Source organism: Polyodon spathula, chromosome 23 (genome assembly GCF_017654505.1).
Source record: "Polyodon spathula isolate WHYD16114869_AA chromosome 23, ASM1765450v1, whole genome shotgun sequence".
Classification (NCBI taxonomy): domain Eukaryota; kingdom Metazoa; phylum Chordata; class Actinopteri; order Acipenseriformes; family Polyodontidae; genus Polyodon; species Polyodon spathula.
In genome coordinates this window covers 5607293-5617941 of record NC_054556.1, presented here as the reverse complement: position 1 = coordinate 5617941, position 10649 = coordinate 5607293, and the positions used below count along the sequence as shown (strand labels likewise).

Below are 10649 nucleotides of genomic sequence, written 5' to 3'. Positions count from 1 at the left end.
TAATTCTGTTTCTCAGAATTATTAATTACCATGGATCTTGACATGCTGTGATTGAAAAGCCTTTAGCTATATCCGCGTTGAGTTATGAGAAGATCTCCCTTCTGAATTGAAACAAGTAGGAATGCTGCCGGCATTTGGAGCTGAAGTTAGATCATCCCTGCTGAATAAAAATGACTATCATCCCAGAATCAAGTACTGTATTTTCAAAATGTCACTTTTACAAATATCACTGTTTAGTTATAGTTATAGTAGTTGTAATAAGTTTAGCCGTCTTCTTTCATGCATCCGTTTATGCATCCAGTTTTACAGCTTGCAATTTTTTTTTTCTTGGCAGTGTCTTGTTAGAAGCTGTATAACTTATACTGCCACATTGATAACAGATTTTCAATAAATGAGTATATCTTCATAATGGTATAAGGTGACATCCCCATTTCATTGATATATTGCTTTTCCACACTTTTTTAAGGGCTTTATTTTGACTCTAATTTAATAGTAAAGAAACAACAACTAGGTGTCATGTTGCTTTCGAATGCATTCATGTTGTTCCGGTCTTGCCAGGTAATCAATACAAGTTAAAGCCGAATTAATTTAGTATAACTGGAATTTATTACTACAAACTGCAAGTCAAACTTTTAAATTAAGAATAATATTGAAAGTTTTAGGTTGTCTAGAAATCAATATTATTTAAAGAGCATTAAAAACTCTAGGACTGTGCATAGTGTGTGAAATGTTTTCATTAAGTGTAAGTTATAGTTACGCTAACTGTCAAGACACTTGTGGCCTACTAGCAGTGGACGAAATTCAAAAATGACCTTTTGGGATAACAAATACTGAGAGACAAATTAAATGATTTCTGTTCAGTGCTAATGAGAACAAAGTATGTGCCACCATTTGATGAATGCATCGTTCACATACACAGAGGCAAAGATCATAAAGAAGCTATTTCACTGTGAAGCTGTTCTGTTAAATTGTGTAAATCTTGCCAACCATGCAGGTTTCATTTCATTACAGTATTAGAATTTCATTTCAGCGAGTCTTGGGTAAATTGGGTAAATGTGGCCTTGAGAGCATAACAACTCACTCATTTGCATACATGCTTCTCTCAAGTACACTGAATCCACATCCCGTCAACCAAGGTAAAGCAGGCACCTGCAAATGACCTTCTAAATGGGGCTTGCGAAACAAAAGGTTAGGTACTTCATTACAGATGGGAATGGTTATTACTATCGGATATCTTTTTAAGATGACTTTTTTTTTTTTTTTTTTTTTTTTTGCATGTTATACAGTAGCTGATATCTGAAATGCTAATTGTGAAAATAATAACCAACGTATTAAAAGATCATCTCCGATTTGTGCCATAATATAAACGATTTTGCGACAATATTGAATGCAATACAAACGCCAGATTTCTAAAGCTCCCTGTACGCGTTATCATGTTTGAAATGCAAATATTTGGAAGCCTGTGCACGCCATTGTATTGTTTAATATGAATAGTTCATAAATTATCAGCTATCTGCTTCGGTGTGACAGTCCGGCCTTCGAAATAGCAGCAGAATGCGCTACCCCCGGAAAATGAACGCAGCATATCATATGTTGGCGATTATCTTGAATTGAAACAACGACATTACAACAATATTGTACCTGGCAAAGTAATCAACGAGCAGGTGACTAACTAGCGCATGCCCCGGAGGTTACTATAGCGTCTCGTAACCATAGAAACGCCGTGGAGTTTTCCCGGGGACCGGTGCGGTTTGCTGCGTTCTGTGCTCTAATTGGCTCAGATATGTTGTGAGAAGCATGACTGCAGAAGCCGGTAGGTTATGAAACTTTTTGCTTGTAACTGACAATAATATACTTGTATGTGTTAAGCTTATTAATCATTATGTGTATTAATGACAAAGCGTAATTGTATTTTGAAGATATGTAAAGATTATGTTTTTTTTTTTGTCTTTCTGTACCGTAGCGGGTAGCTACTCCACTTTACTCGAGAGGTATTTTCTGTTGCAGTTATATAATGTATACAATTGCGCTTTACTTCATTGCTCTACGTCTCCTTACATAATGCCATACTATATTCTCAGGATGAAACAGCAGTTAAAACGTGCCACAAGTATTAATAATTTAAGTAAGTTACAATTTGTGTCGCCACCGTTTGAGATGTACACTGTCTGTGTTGGCTCTGGTGGACACAAGTAAATAAACAATACAAAAATCAAGTTGAACATGATGGCAATTCCATAAAGTCACGGTCACTTTACCATGGAATTATCCATCATTTCAGTTTTTAAAGTGACCGTCACCACAGAAGAAAAAAAAAGTTTACAATTTTAAAAACACGTGACGCCCAGTTACTAATAACATTTTTAAGAGGAAAAAGACACATCGTTTCTGTTTTTAATAAAACAGAATGTCACTTCCGTTCCATTCTTGGTAAGGTTTTTGTACAACTTGTATAATTAAAAAAAAAAAAAAAAAAAAAAAAGTGTTTTTAAACTTTCCGCGCAACGCTAACTTATTAAGATGTATATTATGCAATATATATGTAACTTTTTCTTACTAGAGTATACTCGAATTAGTGTTACGGATGTGACCAGATGGATGGATGATAAAGAAGATTTTGTTTGCATGTGGGTATTGTACAAGACAAAGTATTTTTACATCCCTGATATGGGAGCTTGTATACATTTTGAATCTGCATATATATATATATATATATATATATATATATATATATATATATATATATATATATATATATATATATATATATATATATATATATATATATATATATATATATATATATATATATATATGCGCAGAGAGAGAGAGAGAGAAAAACAGTAAGCCCAGATAACTTAAGAACTGTACAGGAATGTTCCTGTAATATAGTTACTGCATATCAATCATACTGTATATAAAAAAAAAATAATAATAATTTCCAACTGGCCGGAAGCCCCACCAGTCCCATGACTAGACACATATATAGGTATACAAATGTATATATTGTTTATACAGTTTTTTGCTCCTGGCATATGTGTAATGTTTTTTGGTGATTTATTTATTTTCTTCCTTCAATTTTAAAGGGTGGTTCTTTTGTGGAAATCGTCAGTGCTCAAGGGAAAGATCCTGTAACAAAATGGAAACTCTGTGGCAGCCAATCTTCTGTTTGCAAAGTAAGGTTTTATATTTTAATCAAGAACATGAGAAGTTTAATTGAGGGTAAAGAAAGGAAAGAGAAAAAAAAAACAGCTTAACATTTATAGAGTACTTTAAAGTCTTAAAGCTCCTCAAAATCACTGAACAACTGCCAACAGACAGCCACCCCTGGAGCTGTAAAGTTGACAGCACATTTTGTGCCAGAATATAACACGTGTACGATTAAATTTATGTCCCCAGAACAGAACATGTTGTATAAATACAGATAGCAATGTGAACATCATCTGAGCAACTGATATTGTTGCCAGTTATAGTTTCTACTAAGATTTATTTAGTTTATTTCTAATGTGATGATCTTGACATGATAAAATGTGCTCTGATTGGTCACTGTATGAGTAGAAGTACAGTGTTGTCTTTCTCCGAAATGTGTTGTCAAATTCTATTTCTACATTGAATCATTTATTATAAGTAACTTCATCTTTTTTTTTTTTTTTTTAATTTTTAGGATTTTGACAAAGCGGTTAAGAGTTTTGTTTATGTTCTTGAGGGCAGCAGTCAAACAAACAAGATGCAGCTGCCCAAAGAAAGCAAAATGGCACGTAAGTGTGGCAACCAGTGTGAACAGCAGCTAAAGCCATTGTATTCGAAATGTCAGCCAAGTCTCCCTGGTAATGTCAGCCAACCCTCCTCACATTCATGATTATTTTAACCAGTCAAATGGGCAGACTTCTGTGTGAACTCAATCACTGTTAAATGTGCTCTCTGCTCAATCATCTTAAATTTGATCCAAAAGAACCCAATAAAACCAAGTCTATTGGCTCCCTTTTGTAATACCTGGAACTGATACCCGTGGTGAATCTCATTTTGAACATGATGATAGATTATGAATATAGATACTTTTTGCCAGTAGGCAAGAATGATTATGTCTAATGCTTGGAGTTCTATAATGTATAGAGTTAAAGCCTTCTAAAGCATTTTCTTTTCTATATATTGCATTGCAAAAGCGCCAGCAGTAACAATCAAAACTTTTTTTTTTAAAGAATAAAGTATCCTGTAAATGTATTCACATGACAATTACAGAAACCTAATTATACTTTTAAATTATTTCTTGCTCTCAATCAGTTTGTGGACCCTTGACATTTTAATTGTGCCACTGTAAAAGAACACAAAGTTATAAATATGTTTGCTGCCAATTCTTTCTTCAAAGGCTTCAACTAAAAGGGATTTCAAAGTGAAGAATTGAACAAAAAATAATAGAAAAAATAAATGTGCGTTTATTTTTAATGAATGTCTTCAACTGAATATGTATATTCCTGTTTGGGATTTTGGTGATGCTGCTCTATTTCCCATGATATTCTGCTTTGAAGTAATGTGATCAAATTTAACAGAACCCTGTGAATCAACGTAAATTTTAAATTAACTGAATTTGTGAAATGATCTGGGGTCTCACCTGCTAATATAGAAACTGTTTCAAAATAAGGTTTATGTGCAGTTCAAGTGTGGCTCCTGGTTAAATGCTGGGTGACGCACATATTGTGGCTCGAATGAACTTAGAATAATAAACAAAAAGAAAGAAAAGAGAAAGTAAAAATAAACACAGGTTTTTTTTTTATTATAGTTGTATTCATTTGTTTATTATTATTGTTATTGAAACTGTGTACAGCTCTGCAGTGCGCTCTCTTGTTGTGTATTTTGCTGCCATCAGGAGATAACAACTACTGTAATGCACAGAGTAATGCTAAGATTACATTATAATGTAGCCGAGAATTTAAAAAAAATTAAAACGGTGATAGTATTCAAAATGTCTTGCTCTCAAACATTTCATGTTTTACACTGTCTTGAGGCTCTCGGCCATATGAAAATTGTGGTATGCGGCTCGAAGGGTCTGGAGGTTTGGCCACCCCTGGTGTAGTAGTATGGTTTTGAAGCAGAGTACAAATGCAAGCCTGAAGATTTGCGGTACAGTAGAATAAATGGGGGTTCAGGTATTAACGTTTTGTTTTGAGCCAACTGGTGAAAACACCATGAAAACCTTCAATTACACAACAGGTTGCCATGGATTTGCAAATAAATACAATAGCCTTTAGTTTACGGTGTTCTTTGTTTCCCTCCAGCTGCATTAAACACTGTGCCTGACTGAATGGGGTGGAGAAGTTCAAGTTCAAATACAGAAATTAATGAGTTGGATGCAAATTTAACAGAACGTTTTGCCTATCTTGAACTTTGAATTTGAATGATTCTAGTTAAAATGTCTTTACATTTAGTAATGTGCACTGTTTATAAAATCCTTTGTTTCATGCAATTTTATTTGGCTTTACTGTACATTGTTTGCACCTTGACACAATTCTTAAAGAAACTAAATTAAACACTACATTTTCTGTATTGTATTTTGTGGATGTTTGCATTTATGCATTAATGCTGTCAAAACATGTTTATCAATATATATTTTGTGATGGTGGTCTACTATGAAAGGTGCTATATAAAATATCATATATAATAATAATAATAATAATAATAAAAACATACATGAGTTGCTGACTCAAATGAGGATCAGATAAGGCTGCAATAACTCAAATCAAAGCTCAGAAACTACAGCATTTACTTCACAGATGTAATGCAGGATTGTTTTGCTTTGAAAGTCAAAGCTGTAGTGACAGCAGCTGTTCTCCAATTAATGCACCTGAACAGATATTCCATCACAAACCTACTTTAGAATGTATCTCGTACAAAACAGCTTATGTCTGGAAGGTTTACATTTAATTTAAATCTTTACAAAGTCACATTAAAATGTCAGTCCCACCTGAAGATTTCTCCTTTATTTAATCTTTTAGGATTGCAGTAGTCCCCCCCGTCCCCCCCAGGATTTGACATTAAAACCAGTTTAAAATATACTGTTGTACTGATTGAATTACTGGGTCAATGGAAGTTTAACAAAATTGTTAAGATAAAGTATCAATGTATTTTGAATATTCAGATCATATAAACTATAGAAAAATTATGGCATAATAATTTTTTATTACATGTGGACTGATCCAGAGATACTTGATTCTTCAGACTTCTGTACCCCTGGGAAAAGACTTCTCAACAGAATTAATGTAAGAATGTACAAAAAAAAATCTTAAATGATTTATTCTGTTTAAAGTAGACATTTGATGTGTGTGGGGGGAATGGCTGTTGATTAATTGCGAAATGACAGTTCTCTCCAGACGTGAGCAATGAATTTCTGTACTAGACCCACTTGGACTAATTAAGTTTATTTTATTGTTATTGCACAAAGACTGGGTGTTGTGGCATGCCTGTGGGGACCAAAGGTACATCTTCATCTGTTTAACAGAAAGTAGGGTAATGATAATTCTGACATTACAGTACCTCTGATTGCAAATAAGGGAACAGGATTGCCCAGTGGCCCTGCATGGTTATCCATTAGATTTCACTCCAGCATTTTCAGGATGGTGCAGTGATTGTGTCAGTCTCTGTAATAAACACAGCCAAAGTGTACGTGTTTTGCTATCTGAGATTGATTTTCTGCCTTTGAAATCTATCCATCCATACATCGAAACCCTTGGCTATTACCATAAAGGACAAGAAAGTTTATGAACTAGAGCAGTATCCACATTGCAGTACACTTCTCTGAAACTAACAAGTAACTGATTAAAACTGATAGTGATCTGGTGTGATTAACATAAATTTTGTATCGAGATTCTGAGCACCTCTTATATACAATATACTGATTGCTCCAAGGTTATGTGAGAACATATCATAAAAATAGCTTCACTATCTATATTGCAATAAGGTTGCCATCTTTACGTCTTAGCTGCAGAAGCTGTAGGTACTTTTAAAACTGTTGTGTACAGTATTGGAAAGCAATTTGAAACAAATCACTTGTGTTTCTGATGGGTGAACATAGGTTTCATGGTACATTTCTTTCCGTCATATTTTCTCATGCAGATGGAAATGTTTTAAAACTGCACTCTGTACTTTGATTGATCTGATCAACAAACAAGATATTATTCAAAGCTATCCATCATTGAGGTACCAGCAGAGCCAAACCTCTTTATCAATATCTTGCAGCTGCTCATGTTGAGAAAAAGGCACGAGTCACAAAAAGTGAATGTGCAAACACTGTTTAAAAAATGATCAGTTTTCATGTAATTTTGGTCAAATCATACCTGTAGGACAAAATATTCAAGACATTTAAGAAGCCTTTCAGTGCCACTAAAATGGAATGCTATGACTCCTAGCAAGACATAGTAGAAAGGTAGTGTTTTCTACATTTTATTATGTAGAGATACAACTTTATTTTTCTCTCGTCATTGGAAGACACTACTGTATGAGGACAATAGCTTGAACCGTTGGCTCCATTACTGACTTTGTAGATATATAAAACATGTTATTGATTTTAGCAGGCAGTGAAGTGGACTGTTAACTGCAGTGATCCAGTCAGTCAACAGAAAAAAATAAATAAATACAGAGAGATCCTCAGGAAAGGTGTGCATTATTGTGCTGCCTTAATGCACTAATCTTTTACTAAGGGATTTGGGAATAAACCTAGCCCAGTGAAACATGAAATGCAGAGGAGTTTACAACTGTGTCTTGTGTTCATACACCACAAATACAGCTTACTTAGCTGTAGCTAAGCGTTAAGTTTTTAGTTCTAAGCCTCTGATGTCCAATGCCCTCTTGGTGTAAAATCAAAGGAAAACTGATTACGTCATTAATTCAGGTCCATACACAAGCAAGATACAATGATTCTCCACAGACAATTACTAATCATTTACAAAAAAAAAGACTAGATCTTTTGCTAGATCAAAAGATCCCCAATTTGTGTTTGCTTAAACAAAATCCAGCAGCTGAAAATTCTACTTTGTTTATGGTGACTGCAAATGAAATGTGAGTATCAGAATGCAGATCAGACATACATTGGTAGGAGTCTGATTGTGTGCACTCAGTTGCTAGGTGCTTCCATACTCAAGACTGCACAAGTGACTCGTGTTTCACAAAGAACAGGTTCAGAAGTGATGGCTGTGTGAGCCGCTCCGGAAAACACATTTTGCTGCTGATTTCCACCACCGATTCCCTGATGCAGTAATCATTGAGGAATGGTCATTTAAACACCTTGTACACTTGCCACTTGTCAATTAGTGCCATCTTGGTTTTAAAGTTTTGTGTTTTGATCTGAGCTTGTTGCCAGACTCTCTTTTACCGTAGACATATGTAATAAATCAACAGTGTCAATACATTTTGACATCTAGGACAGCTGCTATGTACAGCCAGCAATACAAAAGAAAGCTTGACACAATTCTGCTCATTTCAGTGATGTTGTTCCTGAGTACAATTTTATTTTTGTATTAATGCGTTACTTGCGTGTATAAGAGAAATCATGTTACACATTTTGAGTATCTCTCCCAAACTTGCAATTTTATAAAATGAGAGATCCTACACACAATGTATTAACTTACACAATAAAGTGAAAGGACAGTAAAATAATAATAGTAATAATAATAATAATAATAATAATAATAATAATAATAATTATTTGAAGCTACTTGCTCTTTAATTTCAAGCAGCCTAAAGGAACCCAGTTAATGTTACACTGTTAAAAATGTGCCAATAGTATATCAGCCTTTTGTATTATTTTGTGCCATGATCTAACCTTTGGTGTTACAAACAGAACAAATGTCAAATGTATTCCATAGATGCAATCTTTATTGAAAATCTTTATTGACATTTACATAAAATGTGAGAAAAAATGTCATACAAATAAATGTGTATCTATCTGTGTTGGTCAGTAGGGGTTTTGCTTGATCTAACATTGAGATTGATGCTGTAGCAGGTAACGGCTAAATTGTAGGCACTGCTTGCTGATCTTCCAAAAAGTAGTTAATCCTTCAGCCAGACTAAAGACCGAAGGGCAAGCTGCACTTGTCAGGTGCCTGGCCAGTGAGGTCACTGAAGCATGATGAAGAATGTTATCTTTGCCTAGCTGACATACCTCCCTGTCTCTGCTTGGAACTTGGAACCACACTTGCATGATTCGCTCTGTGCGCTCCTACTGACACTGAATGTGAACCACTGGGAACCCTCTGTTATCTGTGTCCCAGTCTTTGCACTGGGGTAGAAGCTTAGTAAACCTTGACCAATATAGTTTAAAATGTTATGTTTGAAGTCATTACTACAGAGTAAAAATAATGCTTCTAATGTGCATATGGTATGAGATCATGGATCTTAAATCATTCATTATGATTACGATACTATTATTATTTGTACATTTATAATCCTTGGGATGGTTTTATTTAATAATAACTTAAAAAATGCCATTATTCTATAGATTTAGCATTAAAATGTAATTGTGATTGTATGTGTGTGTGTGTGTGTGTGTGTGTGTGTGTGTATATATATATATATATATATATATATATATATATATATATATATATATATAATGAAAGGAAAGAAAGTAAGTACTTTGAATAGAACAGTAGTCCCTCTTGCAGTTACATTACAGATGCATACCAGGCTTTGAGAATAGTATAATTTTAATGACATTCTACTCATCCATACAGTCTCACTGGAAATATTTTCCTTTATGGCACCTTATTTTTGCTCTTGGGAGATTTGAAAACTTGAACACAGAATTAATTTCCTACCTCAGCTGGGAAATGAATTACAGTGCCTGCATTTTAACATATGGCATTATGATTCAGTGTCTCAGTAAAAGGCAAGGTTGTTCACTCAACCAAAAGTAGTGTCCTGCTCATTAGTGTGTAATTGTGTGGCGCTCATTATCCCGCTTCTGATTTATATAAAAAAATTAATTGCATTAATTGGTTAAGTTTTTTCAAGCTCTTGTTAACTGGTCATTGTAATGAGAAAGTCCTGCAATGACAAAAGTGACAGTGGATGCTTTTAATTTCTTGTGTTTTTTTTTTTTTTTTTTTTTTTACTGGTGTATTGCATCCAAGTTAAACCAGCAGTTACAAATCCAAGGTTGAGTGCCTTCTTTGAAGTGCCCAATGCTTCTGTTTTGAATTTATTTAACATGTTAATGAATAGGAAATGTCAAAAGGTAAGTGTCATTATACCACCAGTAAAGGCTCTCTAAATGTAAGATGAAACTCATATAAACTGTGATTTAAAGAGTTTAAATTAACTGTCATTTTATCAATGATTAGTGGGTCCTATAGCAATTACTCAAATATCGTCTTTTAAACACTTATTGCTATAGCTATTGTTAAAGTGTTTTGATCTGAGCTAGCTGCCAGAGTCTCGTTCACCATAGACATAATACAGCAGCAAAGTTTGTGGTGTTTTTTTTTTTTTTTTTTTTTCTGGTTTATTGCTTCATAAAAACAGCAGGTTGAATACCTTTTTTGAAATATGACAGCAGTTTACCTTGCAGACCTTGACTGTTATAATCTACTACTACTACTAAATAAATAAATAATAATAATATTTAAAAGCGAAATGTAAAAGAAAGGTAAATGACTCAA

At 34.0% G+C, this 10649-nt stretch overlaps 1 protein-coding gene across 1 annotated transcript in view; it reads left to right on the top strand.

Annotated features, from left to right (window-relative positions):
* Positions 1-1797: 1797 nt before the first annotated feature.
* The window catches only part of LOC121298390 (protein CFAP20DC-like), a 55644-nt gene continuing 46792 nt past the window's right edge, over positions 1798-10649 (top strand). Inside the window, 5 exon segments of the mRNA XM_041225501.1 lie at positions 1798-1813; positions 2561-2631; positions 3087-3176; positions 3665-3754; positions 6178-6254. Coding sequence (XP_041081435.1) covers positions 1798-1813; positions 2561-2631; positions 3087-3176; positions 3665-3754; positions 6178-6254 — 344 coding nt within the window.